Here is a 19251-nt window from a genome sequence, read left to right as displayed (position 1 = left end):
GCATGGTATAGGTCAGTTGTGAATGGTACAGGCTGATAGTGTGGCATGGTATAGGTCAGTTGTTAATTGTACAAGCAGGTAGTGTGGCATGGTATTGGTCAGTTGTTAATGGTACAGGCGGGTAGTGTGGCATGGTATAGGTCAGTTGTTAATGGTACAGGTGGGTAGTGTAGCATGGTATAGGTCAGTTGTTACTGGTACAGGCGGTTAGTGTGGCATGGTATAGGTCAGTTGTGAATGGTACAGGTGGGTAGTGTGGCATGGTTTTGGTCAGTTGTTTATGGTACAGGTGGGTAGTGTGGCATGGTATAGGTCAGTTGTTAATGGTACAGGCAGGTTGTGTTGCATGGTATAGGTCAGTTGTTAATGGTACAGGCGGATAGTGTGGCATGGTATAGGTCAGTTGTGAATGGTACAGGCTGATAGTGTGGCATGGTATAGGTCAGTTGTTAATGGTACAAGCAGGTAGTGTGGCATGGTATTGGTCAGTTGTGAATGGTACAGGCGGATAGTTTGGCATGGTATAGATCAGTTGTTAATGATACAGGCAGGTAGTGTGGCATGGTATTGGTCAGTTGTGAATGGTACAGGCGGATAGTGTGGCATGGTATAGGTCAGTTGTGAATGGTACAGGCGGATAGTGTGGCATGGTATAGGTCAGTTGTTAATGGTACAGGCAGGTAGTGTGGCATGGTATAGGTCAGTTGTTAATGGTACAGGCGGATAGTGTGGCATGGTATAGGTCAGTGGTTAATGGTACAGGTGGGTAGTGTGGCATGGTATAGGTCAGTTGTGAATTGTACAGGCAGATAGTGTGGCATGGTATAGGTCAGTTGTTAATGGTACAGGCAGGTAGTGTGGCAAGGTATTGGTCAGCTGTGAATGGTACAGGCGGATAGTGTGGCATGGTATAGGTCAGTTGTGAATGGTACAGGCAGATAGTGTGGCATGGTATAGGTCAGTTGTTAATGGTACAGGCAGGTAGTGTGGCATGGTATAGGTCAGTTGTTAATGGTACAGGCAGGTAGTGTGGCATGGTATAGGTCAGTTGTTAATGGTACAGGCGGGTAGTGTGGCATGGTATTGGTCAGTTGTTAATGGTACAGGCGGGTAGTGTGGCATGGTATTGGTCAGTTGTTAATGGTACAGGTGGATAGTGTGGCATGGTATAGGTCAGTTGTTAATGGTACAGGTGGGTAGTGTGGCATGGTATAGGTCAGTTGTTAATGGTACAGGCAGGTTGTGTGGCATGGTATAGGTCAGTTGTTAATGGTACAGGCGGATAGTGTGGCATGGTATAGGTCAGTTGTGAATGGTACAGGCTGATAGTGTGGCATGGTATAGGTCAGTTGTTAATGGTACAAGCAGGTAGTGTGGCATGGTATTGGTCAGTTGTTAATGGTACAGGCGGGTAGTGTGGCATGGTATAGGTCAGTTGTTAATGGTACAGGTGGGTAGTGTAGCATGGTATAGGTCAGTTGTTAATGGTACAGGCGGTTAGTGTGGCATGGTATAGGTCAGTTGTTAATGGTACAGGTGGGTAGTGTGGCATGGTATTGGTCAGTTGTTAATGGTACAGGTGGGTAGTGTGGCATGGTATAGGTCAGTTGTTAATGGTACAGGCAGGTTGTGTGGCATGGTATAGGTCAGTTGTTAATGGTACAGGCGGATAGTGTGGCATGGTATAGGTCAGTTGTGAATGGTACAGGCTGATAGTGTGGCATGGTATAGGTCAGTTGTTAATGGTACAAGCAGGTAGTGTGGCATGGTATTGGTCAGTTGTTAATGGTACAGGCGGGTAGTGTGGCATGGTATAGGTCAGTTGGTAATGGTACAGGTGGGTAGTGTAGCATGGTATAGGTCAGTTGTTAATGGTACAGGCGGTTAGTGTGGCATGTTATAGGTCAGTTGTTAATGGTACAGGTGGGTAGTGTGGCATGTTATTGGTCAGTTGTTTATGGTACAGGTGGGTAGTGTGGCATGGTATAGGTCAGTTGTTAATGGTACAGGTGGGTAGTTTGGCATGGTATAGGTCAGTTGTTAATGGTATATGCAGGTAGTGTGGCATGGTATAGGCCAGTTGTTAATGGTACAGGTGGGTAGTGTTGCATGGTATTGGTCAGTTGTTTATGGTACAGGTGGGAAGTGTGGCATGGTATAGGTCAGTTGTTAATGGTACAGGTGGGTAGTGTGGCATGGTATTGGTCAGTTGTTAATGGTATATGTTTTTAGTGTGGAAGGTTATTAATCAGTTGTCAATGGTAAAGTTGGTAAGTTTGGTAGGGTACTGGTCAGTTGTGAATGGTACAAATGGGTAGTGGTGTAGGGTATTGGTTAGTTGTTATTGGTTTAGGTGGTTAGTTTGGTAGGGTATTGGTCAGCTGTTAATGGTACAGGAGGTGTTGTGTGATAGGGTATTGGTAAGTTGTTAATTATATGATGCAGGTGGGTAGTGTGGTTGGGTATTGGTGAGTTGTTAATTATGTGATGCAGGTGGGTAGTGTTGCTGGGTATTGGTGAGTTGTTAATGGTGCAGGTGGTTAGTTTGGTAGGGTATTGTTAAGTTGTGAACGGTACAGGTGGGAAGTTTTGAATGGTATTGATGAGTTGTAAATGGTACTGGTGGTTAGTTTGGTAGGGTATTGGTCATTTGTTAATGGTACAGGTGGGAAGTGTTGTAGGGTATTGGTTAGTTGTTAATGGTACAGGTGTTTTGTTCTGTAAAGTAATTGGTCATTTGTGAATGGTACAGGTGGGAAGTGTTGCTGGGTATTGGTGAGTTGTTAATGGTTTAGGTGGTTAGTTTGGTAGGGTTTTGGTCAGCTGTTAATGGTACAGGAGGGGTAGTGTGGTAGGGTATTGGTCAGTTATAAATAGTACAGGAGGGGTTGACTGGTGGGGTATTGGTCAGTTGTAAATGGTACATATGGGTAGTATGATATGTTAATGTTCAGTTGATCATGGTACAGGTGGTTAGTGGGGTAGAGTATTGGTCAGTTGATAATGATAAAAGAGGACAGTTATTAATGGTACAGGTGGGTAGTATGGTTGGGTATCCATAAGTTGTTTATGTTTTTTATGGGGGGGGGGGGGCGGGTATTGTTTCAAATTTTACATGAGATAACAGTTATGTGTTGTTGATGGGGTACTTGGGGTAGTGTTTTTCAATTTATAGGGTACCTATGGTAGTAGCATGTAAATAATATGGTGTATTTGGAAGTGGGCTGTAATTAATAGGTTGCATAGGGTACTGGTTATATATTAATACCTTATTTTTAGAGATTGGGAGAAGAAAGAAGACAACTGAAAATCCCAAATTATTATGCCCCCTTTCGAAGAAGAGGTGGTATATTATTTACTGGATGCCATTCGGTCTGTCTGTCTGTCGGATGATCAATTCGTTTCCAATCAATAACTCGTCAATGAATTGACCGATTGGCTTGATACTTCACATGTTCATTGGCCTTGGATAATAAAGATGACCCCTATTGAAATTGGGGTCACTTGGTCAATAGTCAAGGTCACTGTCACAATAAGTGTGAAAATCCTTTCCGATCAATAACTCATCAACGAATTGACTGATTGGATTGATACTTCACATGTTCACATTGGCCTTGAACAGTAGATGAACCCTATTAAGATTGGGGTTTAGTAGGTCAAAGGTCAAGGTCACTGTCATTATAAGTGTGAAAATAGTTTCCAATCAATTAACAAATTGACCCATTGGCTTGATACTTCCCATGTGCATTGGGCTCGGACAGTAGATGACCCCTATTGAAATTTGGGTCACTAGGTCAAAGGTCAAGGTCACTGTAACAATAAGTGTGAAAATTGTGTCTGATCAATAACTCGTCAACAAATTGACCGATTGGCTGGATACTTTACATGTGCATTGGCCTTGAACAGTAGATGGCTCCTATTGAAATTGAGGTCACTAGTTCAAAGCCCTGTTTGGGGGGCATACGTCTCCGACCGCAGAACTCTTGTTAAAAAAAGGATTGTTAAGGATTGTAATTGCTAATTGAACTCTAGAGACTTGAAACAAGCTGTTTTTACTGTTCTTTATGTTGTATTAATTGTTTTGGAGAACTTTTTACTTCAGTATGATTTGAACAATCTCCTACAGCTGTGACACACACCTAATTGAGTTTTTATCATGATTGGATTTAAAAATGACTGTATGAAGCCGTTTAGAAAGCGACAATTTACTTTTGTCCTAATGAACACTTGTCACATTTTATCAGGCGTTAATGGGAATGGTTATAATTCCTGACATGTTTTTATTCCCAAACCTAACAGGTGGGGTGGGGTGTGGACTTATATTAATACTAGTTGCTTTGTCTGTCAGTCAAATCATTCTTTCCTCTTCTATTAGCAATTTATCTTTTGATTTTTTTTTCATGAAACAAAATATTTATGTAATTGAAAGATATACTGGATGAAGAAACAAAAGAGTCCCTGTGGCTCAATCACGGTTAAGGTATGCATGAAAGTCAAAGTTTGAGCCTCATCTATGACATATGCTCCATATCTCCTAGCCATTGTGCAGCATTTTCGTCAAACCTGGCTTAACCCTCTACCACTTAGATACGTATTTTCACGCATTTGTAGTCCCTTAGAAAGTTAAATCAAATTAAAGACCTTTCCTACTAGATTTAAGTTTTAAAAGCTTCATAAGATACTGATGAGCAGCAAACAGCATAAAACCTGAACAGACTGTGAGTCACTCGCAGGCTGTTCTGGTTTTATGCTGTTTGCACATAGCCATTTTCACATTGCTTCTGAGAGGCAAAGGGTTAAATCTATAGGCCATTTAGACAATTTGCAGAAAGAATGAGTCACTCATTTCCATTCAACTCTGCCCAGTTAAGGTTTTTCGTGAAACTTGCCCTTAATGTTCATCACATTGTGTTAATGTGCAGAGATCATAATACATTTTACCACCTCTTGTAAAGGTGGCCTTTGCAGGACACAAGGATGTTGTGAGATTGGGAGTGTCTACAAACATTCATGCTTGTAACGTTGCCATGGTGTTTTGGATATGGTTCGCCTAGCAACCAGGATGTCACAGGTTCAATACCCACTGTGAGAGCATTCTTTAGATGTCCCCCTAAGACACCAAGTACGGGTTCTTAGTCCCAGGAAACAGACTCCAGAGCGTTTCAATAAGCCAAAAACTATTGATGCAATCATGATAAAATAAATAGGTTTAAAGTAAACATGCATGCTTGAATATTTTGGAAGAAAGGAAAAAAGCAGTTTTAAATTAGAATCACATAAAACAACCATGAAGGAACTTTAGCCCCATTCAAAGATAAACAGTATTGCATTGTCAGTGTTATCAACGTAATGTATATGATATTTAATGTACAGTAGAATCCCAATGGCTCAAACTGACAGGGACCTACAACAAAAGTTCAAGCCATCCCGAATTCGAGCCAACCAATTCTAATACACTTTTGTTTACTAACATGAACCTGTAATAGATTTGCATCTCCTGTTAAAGAGTATTCATACTGCCTTAACACTGTACAACCCCCTACTCCTTTCTGCTTTTCAATTGATATGAACCAAATATATACCATTTATTTTTTATTAATCAATATTTTAAAACAGTTATACATACAATCAAACAAATATCATATAATAAATGTATATTGTATCAGTACACTTTTACATAGCACATTAACGCTACATGTAAGAAACAGCACTTAGCAACAAAACCTCCATAAGCAATATATACACATCACATAGTTATTATACAGCATTACCTGTATTTATTTATTTGATTTTTAGCTCTACTGCCAAAGGCAGAAGAGCTTATGGGATGGCATGGTGTGTGTGCGTGCGTTAGACTTTTCTTGTTTATCCAATAAAGTCCACAGTTTTCATCCGATTCTTTTCAAACTTGTTCAGTGTCTTTATATTTATGTGGACTAAAACTCTATTGATTTTCAGGTCACTGGGTCAAAGGTCAAGGTCACAGTGACTCGAAATAGTAAAATGGTTTCCGGATGATAACTCAAGAATGCTTAGGCCTAGGATCATGGAACTTCATAGGTACAGTGATCATGACTGGCTGATGACCCCTTTTTATTTTCAGGTCACTAGGTCAAAGGTCAAGGTCACAGTGACTCGAAATAGTAAAATGGTTACTTTTTCTTGTTTATCCGTTCAAGTCCACAGTTTTCATCCGATTCTTTTCAAGCTTGTTCAGTGTCTTTATATCAATGAGGACTCAAACCCTATTGATTTTCAGATCACTGGGCCAAAGGTCAAGGTCACAGTGATTCGAAATAGTAAAATGGTTTCCAGATGATAACTCAAGAATGCTTATGACTAGGATCATGAAACTTCATAGTTACATTGATCATGACTGGCAGATGACCACTATTGATTTTCAGGTCACTAGGTCAAAGGTAAAGGTCACAGTGACTCTAAACAGTAAAATGGTTTCCGGATGATAACTCAAGAATGCTTACGCCTAGGATCATGAAACTTCATAGGTACATTGATCATGACTGGCATATGACCCCTATTAATTTTCAGGTCAAAGGTCAAGGTCACAGTGACTCAAAACAGTAAAATGGTTTCCAGATGATAACTCAAGAATAATTAGGCCTGGGATCATGAAACTTTATAGGTACATTGATCATGACTGGCAGATGACCCCTATTGATTTTCAGGTCACTAGGTCAAAGGTCAAGGTCACAGTGACAAAAAACGTATTCACACAATGCTGCCACTACAACTGACAGCCCATATGGGGCATGTTTTACAAACAGCCCTTGTTTAAAAAGAGCAGTATCGAAGCAATAAGTCCAGAATGACTTCCCCGTGAATATGAGAAAATTTTGAAATCCCGCTTGTTTACGCAATTAATTTCACAGTTTTCATCCAATTATTTCCAAATTTGCACAGTATCTTTATATCAATGAGGACTTGAACCCTATTGAATTTCCAAATTTGCACAGTATCTTTATATCAATGAGGACTTGAACCCTATTGAATATGAGCAGTATCGGAGAAATAATTACACAATAATCTCACCTTGAATTTGAGAAAATTCTCCCTGTTTGCGCGATTATGTACACAGTTTCCATCTTATTCTTTCCAAACTTGAACAGTGTTTATAGCAGTAGAGCGATTCAGAACCTCATGGGCCTCTTGTTTTTTGAAAGAATGACGTTGTGTTCATGATTTGTTGTCGAGATAAGACAATTTTTATATTCCATTAAGTTAACATTGTACATGTTGCCAGTCTTCTCACTCTTCTAGATATATTGATTACATTTATGGCTGACATGGCTGACCTTGCGGACGTCTTGGGTGGTGACTTGTTTGCAACCGTTTTGACATTAATTACGGAGTTATCTTCAATCAAGCGCTCCTTATCTATTAACTGTGTTAAAGTTTCCAGTGTTGTCCAGAAAAATTTGAAAAGCCAGTTATATTTTCAAAGTAGCCGGCGACTAAGCAATACAACAGGTGTATTTGCACCATTTCAATTGATATTTTGGGGAAAGTAGCCGGCATCAAGTTTGAATGTAACCGGTGAAATCGTCTGCTGCCGGTGCTTCCGGAGAACACTGCAGTTTAAACCAGAGAAAGTGCGAGCCGAACAAACAAAAAATTGTGTAAAAATTGTGATGGGGGTTGTGAAAATAGTTCCAGCCATTCGGATAATTTGACCCTCATAAATTTGAGCCATCAGATAGAAATTTGTATGAATGTATATTGCTGCTTTGAGAATAGTTCTGGCCAACCTGAAATTCGCGCAAAGGGAGTTTGAGCCATTGGTTTTCTACTGTATCTGGCAATCCAGGAATAGACACGACTTCTAATGGTATATGTGCCGTTTTAGCACAGCCGCCCTGTGATGCCTCAACATCGGAATTTGTTCCGCCCCAGCGCTTGTTTTTTTTATTATGTGGCTGCAACGCTTGAAAATTCACAATTGATTGCAAGCTCTGATCTTAATATTGTCTGCATTCGGAAAACAACCAATCAAAACAAGCACGCGCTAATCAGCTGTGTGTGCATAGATAAGAGGTGTGAACGATAGTATATACAGACAAACAGCACCTGGACAATTGGAACCTTGCGTATTTTTATGACCCCGGTAGGGTGGCATATAGCAGTTGAACTGTCCGTCAGTCAGCATGTCAGTCAGTCAGTCTGTCCGTCCGTCCGAAAAAAAAACTTTAACATTGGCCATAACTTTTTAAATATTGAACATAGCAACTTCATATTTGGCATACATGTGTATCTCATGGAGCTGCACATTTTGAGTGGTAAAATTTCAAGGTCAACATCATCCTTCAAGGTCTAGGGTCGAAAATACAAATCCAAGGGAAGTAATAAGCTTTAAATGGACATAATTATCTGACCTGCCAAATTATATATATTTTTTTAATAAATCAAAGCGGCTCAGTAGGCGGCATTGTGTTTCTGACAAACACATAGTGGTAAATGGTCAAGGTCAAGGTCATCCTTCAAGGTCTAAGGTTAAAAATACTAATCCAAGGGAAGTAATAAGCTGTAAAGGGAGATAATTATTCAATATTGAAGATAGCAACTTGATATTTGGCATGCATGTGTATCTCATGGAGCTGCACATTTTGAGTGGTGAAAGGTGAAGGGCATACAAGTATCTTAGGTACTTTAAGGTTACCTGTGAATCTACAGTCACGTTAGTGGCTTATAATTATTTGCTACTAAAAATAGAGATTTGTTAGAGACAATTAATTTCAAGGGAAGTAATTTATATACTTATAAATCTCAGATTATATATTTCCTTACGAAGAATTGAAGTTCTTTTCACAGTTACTGTACAGATTTTTTATTTTGATTATTTATAAGTTAAATGATTGATTTGTCAAAGTTTTTGTTGAATGATATAATTACCATTTCTTTCCTGTACTAATTTGTGACTGGTAGGGTTCATTACATACCTGTGGACTTATGTCCATAGATACATGATGAACTCTGGCTATGATCTCTTTGATAAACCACAGGCCTTGGTTGTCAGTGATGTCTGACTTGGTCAGTTTAGACTGTCTACAGATCCCCCCCCCCCCCCCCCCTGCGGTTGGATTGGACAAAATTTAAGGGATGTAATAAGCTTTAAAGGGAGATGATTTCTATACCTGCCAATTGATAAATAGAAATTTTATTTTAAAGCCGCGCAGTAGGGTGCATTGTGTTCCTGACGAACACATCTCTTGTATCATTCAATGACAATAATTGGCACCAGATTAATTTTGCGCTGCAGAACCGCTCCTAGCGCCCTTGCTGCTTTCCGGATTAGAGGCTTTAGGCAGCAGTAGCATTCGTTTTCCCAGTGGTACCAAACTATTGGGAGCATTGCCGTGGCGCTGTCGAATGCGTTCCATCCATAAACCACATTTCTGCATCGCACAGAAACTCAACCCAACCCAAGGCAAACATTATAATTGAATATGTATGGTGGCAAATGTCTGGCATGAAATAGTTGATTGTCTGGAACTGCAAATTATGGAATTGCAGCTTTAAGATAAGTCAGGAGCAGATTTTCTGGGGTGACAAAGTAATCACGTGCAGAATGCCCAGTTTGACAGTTTATTTTGGTGCTGATTGTCCAGGCCAACAAATTTACTGAACAAATGCCAAATTCACGGCAGCCTACAGGGCACAGAGAAGAAGACTGATGAGGCAATAGAGTGGGAGACCATCTGTTTACTTAACAGCCAAAACCATCTCTACAAGCTGGCAGCTGTTGGCCTTCTTCTCCCTATGTCTACAGCCAGTAGGTACTTGACAAGTGTGACTAGGCTGTCAAAAATACAATAATTAATGAAAGAGGCTTTTACAAATTTAATACCTGTTTGTATTTATACCAAAGCATTTTAAAAGATCTTATTTCAGAGTAATTAACAAATTGTGTATATTTCAGACTGCGAGATGGGCTTCAGCACAATGAAATATCATGGTAAAGACTGAAATATCATTTTTCATCTGAAGTCTGCTGTCGTCAATGCTCTGATGATGGCTAGCATAGAAGGGCCAGAAATAGAGGCAGTTGACAAGTAGATTGGTGGATTCTTGGCATGAGCCACAGAACAGTTTTTTTTTACATTATTGCATATTTGTATACTTTTGGTAAAATATGTGAGTGTATTGTTGTTGTTGTTTTTTCAATCATTTTGTGTTCTAATGCCTAGTCTTATTTTCCCTGTTATTATCTCCCGCCATAGGCGGAGGGATATTGTTTTGGCGTTGTCCGTCTGTCCGTCTTTCCGTCCGTCCGTCTTTCCGTCCGTCCGTCCGGAGCCATATCTAGGAAGTGCTTTGGCGGATTTCATTAAAACGTGGTACGAGTATGTATATGGATAAGAGGATGATGCATCCCAAATGACATTGTACACCATCTGTTAATAACGAAGTTATGGCCCTTTGTATCTTGAAAAATTGCTTTTTGGAATGTCAGATATAACACTTTTGTGTCCAGAAGCATATTGGCAGGGATATCAATTCAACGAATTTGCTTGTTTAATATTATAATATATGACTGAAATAAAAATGAAATAAATTGAGGTAAAAAAATAGAAATAAATGATAACAAATGAGTTTTAATAGCTCCAAAGTAGTGTAGAATTTATTTTAGAACATGTACAGAATATGAAAAAAAATCAAAATGCCTCAGGGGGCCTGCACCCTTCCATACCAACCCCTTCCACACTGTCTTGCCACTGTGCCTGACCAAATTCCTGGGGAAATTGCTGATGTGCATTCCAGAGATTTTATTTTTATTTTATCTGTATGTCAAATCTTTGTGTGAGGTTTTATTTATTGTTATTCAGGCATTTGTATAAATTGGTAATAGTATTTAGAAAAACCTTCACTGCTTAAAATATTTTTATTTTGAGACAGTAACTTTGCACTGACACATTTTTTGTAATGGTCCATTTCAACCGGCAAGTTATGCTGTGTTTGCTGTTTTTATGCCCCCTTTTGAAGAAAAGGGGGTATATAGTTTTCGCACTGTCCATCGGTCAGTCTGTCAGTCACACTTTTTGTGTCTGCTCTCTAATTCAAATAGTTTTCATCCGATCTTTACCAAACTTGGTCAGAAGTTGTATCTAGACAATATCTAGGTCAAGTTCGAATATGGGTCATGCCGGGTCAAAAACTAGGTCACGGGGTCACTTAGTGCATTTCAATAACTTCTATCAAAGTGTTTATTGGGGGCATATGTCATCTGATGGACACAGCTCTTGTTTTATACTGTTATTGTTACTAGACACACTCGCTCAATCCTCTTTGCGCCGTCAGGTGCTTGAAGTGACGGCAAGGGAGCGCCACTTTGGTCTGTCAGCTGCTGTTGTGTGTGCTGTCTGCAGAGTGAGGCCTCTGTTTTTGAGCTCTGGCTCCATGGTTTGGCACCACGTCTCTTTCGGCCGTCCACAGTTTCTTTTCCCCTGTGGAGTCCATCTCAGTGCCACCCTGGGTGTCGAGTTGGGTGGCATTCTGCAGACATGGCCTAGCCATCTCCATCTCCTCAAAGCGATAGTCTCAGCGATGCTGTTTGTGCCCGCTCTTCCATGCAGTTCCATGTTTGTGATCATGTTTGGTCAAAAGACTTTCATGATCCGTCGCAGGCACTTGTTTTGGAAGACTTTCAGCTTGCGCTCGATGGTAGCAGTAGGCTTCCAACACTCTGACCCATATAGAAGGACTCTCAGCAAGTTGCTCTTGAAGATGCGGAGCTTGGTGTGGATGCTAAGACTTGTGGTCCTTAGATTGGCTTCAGCATTGCAAAGGCTTGGTTGGCTTTGCTGATTCTCGTTTTGATCTCCCTTGCACAGTCTCCATCTGTGGTGACCTTGCTGCCCAGGTATATGAACTCGTCCACTTCTTGCAGAGGCTGGTCATTGATGGTGATTGGGTCGCCCACTCTGGTGTTCTTCCTCATGACCTAGTCTTTCCAATGTTGACCCTGAGACATATGGTGCTTGCTGACAGTGCCAACTGTTGCGTCTTCTGCTGGAATTCCTGGTTCCTGCTAGAAAGTAGCCCGATATCGTCGGCGTAGTCCAGGTCATCTAGCAGCCAGGTCAGTGTCCACTGTATTCCTTGCTTCCTTCTCATCGTTGGTGCGGCGCATGATCCAGTCCATTGTCATTGAAAAGAGGAGCTTGCTTCACTCCAGTTTCCACCTTGAATGGTTCACTGAGCTAGTTGTTGTGGACAACTCTACTCTCAAAGTTTTCATACAGGGACCTGATGACGTTGACAAGTTTCTGAGGGATGCCATAATGTTGCAGAATCTTCCAGAGAGAGTCTCGGTGTAGCTGTCGAAGGCCTTCTCGAAGTGCACAAAAACCATGTAGAGGGATCCATTCCATTCATGGGACTGCTCAAGGATCTGCCTCAGGACAAAGATGTGGTTGATGCAGGACTTGCCTTTCCTGAAGCCTGCCTGTTCAGGATACCGTCCACTGCTGTTGTGATTCTTTGCAGGATGATGTAGCTGAAGATCTTACTGGTGAGAGATAGTAAAGTGATATATCGCCAGTTGTTACAGTTCCCCAGGTCTCCTTTTTTTGTTAGTTTGATGATGGTGCTGGTCCTGCAGAGAGTGCCACCATTGACCGTTGATGATGAAATGGTCGATCTGGTTCTGGGTCCTGCCGTCTGGTGATGTCCTTTGGTAGTTTGTGGATCTCCTTGTGCACGAACAGGGTCCCTTCTATGACCAAGTCGTTCTGTTGGCAGAAGTTGACAAGTCTCTTCTCATTGTCGGTGATCACACCCACTCCAAGTCGTCCCATGGTCCTCTCTCTGTCTTTGTTGTCGCAGCCAACCTCAGCATTGAAGTCGCAGAGCAACATGAGCACGTCGTGTTGGGGGATGTCCTCTAAAACAGTTTGAAGGGCGTCATAGAATGCATCCTTGTCCTCTTCTTCCGTGTCGTCTATTGGTGCGTAGCCCACAACAACAGACAGCTTGGCTTACTTGGAGTTCATCCTGACGTACAGCAGGCTTTCGCTCACACTGTAGCACGGTGTTGGCCTTGCTCTTGCTGATGATGATGGCAACTCCTTCCCGTTGGTCGTTGTCAGCATTCTTCCAGACCAGATGATGACTTCTCCGGAACTCACCTTCTGCTTGCCTGTGACAGTCCATCTTGCTTTTGTTACTCCCATAAGGGTCAAGTTGTATCGGTTCAGTTCACTCACTACTTGCAATAGCTTTCAGTCTGGTATAGTGTTCGCAGGTTCCAACATCCAATTTTGATCCATTGCTTTAGTGTCAAGAGTCCGCTATCGGGGTGGAGACGTCCATGTGGCTTTGATCCCCATCCTTCATAAGTCCAGTTGCCTAGTCTGCTTCGCTCCCGGCGTCGGTTGTCGCTTGTTACCTTGTTTTTGTTTCCGTAGCAAGCATGTTTTTCATGGGGTGGGGTTGCTAGCCCCACCCACAACCCTCCTCCTTTTTCAGCAAAGGCTTTGGACTGTCCTTGGCGGAGTTTACTACTAGACACAAATTATGATAAAAAAGGAGCTTATTTTTCAGGTAGCCCACTGGGCTACCGATAAAAATATTTGGTAGCCCATAAAATTTACCTACAAAATGATAAGAGGCAAGTTTTCATCTTTATTTTATTTCTTCATTTACATATACATAATATGTATACATACAGGCACCGTGTACTTAAATGTAAATGTACAAAAGAAAATCATATACTGCATGTAAATATTACATGTATGTGCACATGTATGCGTACTTAAATTCGGACAGTACGTAAAGTCTAAAACGTAAATAAAGCGTTTAGATGATCAATAATATTGACTCTTATGGTGTTAATCAATGCAATTGCCCTTTTTAACAACAAATACCGAGTTTCAAAGAAATGAAGAGAGTATTAAATCATTTATTTACTTGTGTCCGACTTTAAGTACTGTCCGAATTTATGTATAACATCCGTATGTAACGACACTTGTGTGCAGTCAGTATACAATACAATAATTGTTTCAATAATGAAGGAACTGATACAGCGTAATGGTAACGATACAACGTGTTTACATTATATTTTATTAAGAGGAAATGTCAATGCCAAATAATTCGCGAGATACTTTATTTGAAATTCACAACGACACTTTTCATGGAAATTAAATGATCTCAATACCCGCTACGAATTTTTTATTTACAAATAAATACACCCACGCCAATTTTCGCCCGTTTTTTATCTGGCCAAAGAAATTCATTTATTTAATGTAGAATTTGTAACCTAAAATAGCTGTACACGACGCGTGCAAACTGTGTCCGGTTATTTACACATTGCAATACAATGGTCCTGATTTGGAGCTTATTTCATCATATCTTTAAATAGAACCATATACCGGAAATTCATTTGACATTTTTTAAATGTTCAAACGTTTGTGTTTATGACTCTTATCGTCGATATTACCCACCCATAATTGGTTTTAAAAATATAAATCGTGCATATATGGGATTATCGATTAACAGTCGCTCCTTTAATCCACACAATGCAAACTAATTAGCAGGTGTTAACCGCGTTCACACCGTTGTAATTAATATTAATTTTTGGTTTTGTTACCGTTTTGAAGAATCCGCTATTGTTTTGATTTATTTAATGTTCGCGTCCTTGGATATTTAATGACATCAAAAACGTTGCTATTACTCATTGTTGCGGTTAACAAAGAAATCCAAATTGCGAAATGACGTTGCATCATGTGCGCCAACTATCCAACCGGCTCTCATTATATTATTAGCAGACGACAAATGTTGATTCTGATTGGATGATTAAAATACACTGTTACTGTTTACAATCGACATTTCCGCAAGTGATCGGTGACTGATTAGATAATTGATTGCACTTTGTTATCGGATTATAAGCCATACACAGTGTACAAACACATGTCAGCGTGTTTATTCTACATATGTCTGTCAATAAACCGGGCTACCGCTCTTATAGATTTATAGTAGCGGGTGTCAGCTGGAAAATTTCAGTAGCTCGATGAAAAATTTCGGTAGCTCCCGGGCTCCGGGCAATGGACACTGTTTGAAGTCAGTTTTGCACACTGTGTCAAACAAAACCAGACCTAAGAAAGACGAATGTTAATAAATGATCGAAACTTTCTAAAGAAAACTATTGCGATTAAATGCAAAGGGCGCCCAATAGGCAACTTTCACCCTAAGGTGAACAAAAACACTGTAATTGTATTAAATGAATTCACCTATCCATTTCTATAAATCCACAATATAATGTATTTTTATTAATTGATTATGTGAAGTTACAATGTTTGCAGAGAGAAGCAAGTGGTTAAGCTAATTTGTTCAAACTGATTCTTGAGTCACTCATTTTAGGGATACGCTCAAGACATGGTACAGTTCGACAAGCATTCAAACGATTTGTGGAATTAACATTTTCAGAGATTGGTTCAAAACCCTGTATAAAAACTTCAATCTTCCCCCTATAGTGTTCAAACTGATTCTGAACTCTTTCCAGCTGGGAAACAAAGTGAACATGGCAATATGCAACCAGCATTAAAACAAAACAGCCTGCGAGTAACTTGCAGTCTGTTTGGGTTTAATACTGTTTGCTGCTCATCAGTTTGTTAGTCTATAAAATGAAGACTTGCAAACTTGAATCTAGAAATGTATTACATTTAACTTTATTTTCTAAGCTGACTTCAAAAGTGTCAAAGTGTGTAGCTGAGTGGTAAATGGTACCCTTTGCATGCTGGGAAATTTGTTGTCTGCTAAAATGTCGTCTGCTGACTTTCTACAATTAGGATTTTCTTCGATTTTTTTCAAAGAATAATATCAGAATAGCAAACAGTTAGGATCCTGATGAGACGCCATGTTCTGTGGCGTCTCATCTGGATCCAAACTGTTTGCAAAGGCCTTTAAAATTCGGTTCCCGCACTGAAAGAGTTAATTCAATGTTTTCAGGGATGAACTCAAGACTCGGTACAGCCTGGGCAGCAAGGAGATGCAGACGGCCATTCAGGAGGAAGTGCGACGCAGCGAGCGCGAGCATCAACAGCAGATGAAGCAGCAGCAGGAAAAGTAAGTCACTTGAAGGTCATTATAAAGGTCAAATATGGGTCACTTGAAGATCATATAAAGATCAAAAGTGGTGTCATGAAGTTCATATTAAGGTCAAATGTTGATCAAATGAAGGTCATATAGAGGTCAAATGGAGGTCGCTAGAAATTCATATAAAGGTCAAATATGGGTCACTTGTGGGTCAAGTCTTGGCCGTGCATCTTAGAGAGTGTGAGCATCAGCCACATTATGACACAAAAGTCATTTGAAGGTCATATGAATGTCATGTGAAGGTCACATATAAGTCATATAAAGGTTGCTTGTCATTTCCTTGTGGGGATCTAGTGGGTTATTTTATGGTTGATTGTATGTCTATTTAAGGTCAATTTTAGGGTTGCTTATAGGTCTCTTGTGGGCTACTTAAAAATCAAATATAGGTCACTTGAAGGTTACACGCTGGTATTTTAAAGTCACATACTGGTCACTTATAGGTCATTATTAAGGTTATGTGGGGTAGATTATGTGTAGGTTTTCTGCAAGAAAAAGTGCTATGAACTAAGTGCAAAAATCATCAACAGATGAAGCAGCAGTAGGGAAATAGGTCAAACGTTAGTAGATTTTAGTTTTCTTGTAGGTCATTATTGTGTGTGTGTCACTTGTAATTTGCTTGAAGGTCAATGCTTGGTAACCTGATGGTCACATGTGTGTGACCTGAAGGTCACTTGTATCGCTGTGACTTCCTTGGGACCAAAATCGGTCATAATAGAATATTTGCATGTGTTCCATCAACCCAGTCTTTAGACTATGCTGTGATTTTCTATTTGAAAAAAATAACCCCAAAACTCATTTGCATCTTGATTGTAAATTGATGGTAACCAACACAATAATGTAAATTGATGGTAACCGACACAATAATGTTAATTGATGGTAACCAACACAATAATCATCATTATTACCATTTTTAAAGTTGGTTCATAGATTTGTGTGCTGGGATTTTTAAATGAACATGAATTAATGTTTTAATATTTGTCAACTAGGATTTCTGTTTAATTTTACATGAATAACACTATTAATACTATAATTGTATTCGGATTGAACAAAGGAGAAGTAAGGAATGACCGGCCATTTGCGATTATATTTAAAAAAAAATTGTGCTAGTGGATTGAATAGTTTTCCATCCATGTTCAAAACTCAGTGCAAGCTAGTATGATTTTAAATCTTATAATTCTGTCAGAGGGGGTAATCACGTGATAGTCAAGATGGCGACGTCCATGCCAAGACAGTAATTTTTCACCTTCTTATCTACCCTTTATTAATTTTGTAAAATTCTTAAATGGCGCTCACTTTCAAGCCATATTAGTAAAATGGTGATAAGCCTTTATTTCGTATTCAAATTCGCTTTATATCTCTACTTTACTCCCCGCATATTTTCTAAGTGAAACTGTAATTAGGTCATCCCGCTAAGAAATTTTGCACCAAGTAAAGTCGTGATATAGTGTGAATATTAGTACGAAATAAACGCTAGTAACTTTCTTGTTGATATGGCTGGAAAGTGAGCGGCATTTAAACAATTAATTCAAGTTATAAAGGATATAAAACGGCGAAAAATAATTGCCTCAGCATGGATGTCACCATCTTGACTACCACGTGATTACCCCGTCTGTCTGTGTTATTTTAGAAACGATAAGTGGGGAAATGCAAATTGTAAATTTTCTCTTTCTTGATACTGATAGACCTCTTTATTTCTTATGGGTTGAAGACCTTCTATCCATCTTCTGAAATTTATTTAAAATTAAAATTCCATGATGACAACCTAATGCATTACTTGACTTACGTCTATCTCCATTAGTCTGCTATTAGTCCATATCACATCTATCATTATCTATCATTAAATAAAGAAGAAAAAGCAATCCAGACTTCATCAAATTGCGTTTTGCTGCTTACAGAAAATTGTGCGAATTATAGTAAAACAATTATATCTAAGGTATAAATCTTAAGAAAACATAATGGCAATGAATATTTCATGTGGATTACAGACTTTTACTGCAATTTGGCTGTTATATCTGCTGATATTAAGTATTGTGCTATAATGTTTCCCTGTGGTATCAATATATAATTATTGTATATGAAAAACTTTATAGTTTGCACTCGTTAAGAGCAGCAAAATTACTACAGGTGACTAGAGGAGCGTTAAAGTGCAAGTATTGAATACCTCAGTTTAAGTTTTTAGATGTTGGTGATACCCAAAAGGATTTGGAACAAACTAAAAATCAGTAAATTGATGTTTTACTGCACTCAAAGAGAAGTATAAGGATTCCAGTTATGGCCATTAGTCTTTCCACCAATAAATTGTTAGAAGATCTGAATTAAAACTCTCACACAAAAATGATAATTACTTCTTTATAACAAAGATAAATGCATTTATGAGCTCGGCTGTTTTGGAGAAAACCTGAGGTATTGTCATAGCCAGCTCATTGTCCGCCGTCCGATGTCCGCCATCAGCCGTCCGCGTTGTGCAAAACCTTTACATTGGCTCTAAAATCAAAGTGCTTCCACCTACAACTTTGAAACTTCATATGTAGATGCACCTTGATGAGTTCTACACGTCACACCCATTTTGGGGTCACTAGGTCAAAGGTCAAGGTCATTGTGACCTCTAAAAAAATAAAATAATGAATTCTGACAAGCTTTCGTATATTCAAAACTGCATCCGCAGCCGAGCGTTGGCACCTGTTATGGGGTGCTCTTGTTTTAAATATTGTAGTGTATTTGTTTTTTGCTGAAATGTCAGACATGATTTCCTTATTTAGATATTCATTTTGTTTAGGTATAAAATAAAGTTCAGTTTGGAATTTCTGCAAAGTTGCTTGTATTGCTTTTGAGCTAAATCAGTTTGACACTTTAAGAGTTTTTAGTTTCAATAACATAAATGCAAATAATGCATAAAGACGACATCAGTTTATACTTGATTATTTTCTAGTTTTCTAGGCCAATATTTGTTGTATCTTATCATACACAAGATAAGTATTGATGCAAAGCATCAAAGGGCGTCGGAAATTTCAGTGTAAAAGGCACTCCATGAAGTTACATGGAACGATTTTTTTTCTACTGTAAATATTAATATATTTGCCAATTATTTGAAACAAAATAGAAAAAGATACTGGTATAACCATTATCTATGATTTTGTGTTATAA

At 39.3% G+C, this 19251-nt stretch overlaps 1 protein-coding gene across 1 annotated transcript in view; it reads left to right on the top strand.

Annotated features, from left to right (window-relative positions):
- The window catches only part of LOC127846487 (leucine-rich repeat and coiled-coil domain-containing protein 1-like), a 283849-nt gene that overhangs the window by 167600 nt on the left and 96998 nt on the right, over positions 1-19251 (top strand). Inside the window, exon 15 of the mRNA XM_052377759.1 lies at positions 15961-16077. Within this exon, the coding sequence (XP_052233719.1) occupies positions 15961-16077 (117 nt within the window). The remainder of the gene's footprint in view (positions 1-15960; positions 16078-19251) is intronic.

The sequence above is a fragment of the Dreissena polymorpha genome, chromosome 9 (assembly GCF_020536995.1).
Source record: "Dreissena polymorpha isolate Duluth1 chromosome 9, UMN_Dpol_1.0, whole genome shotgun sequence".
NCBI lineage: Eukaryota > Metazoa > Mollusca > Bivalvia > Myida > Dreissenidae > Dreissena > Dreissena polymorpha.
The sequence above is the reverse complement of the archived record's forward strand: the minus strand, read 5'-3'. Positions and strand labels throughout refer to the sequence as shown.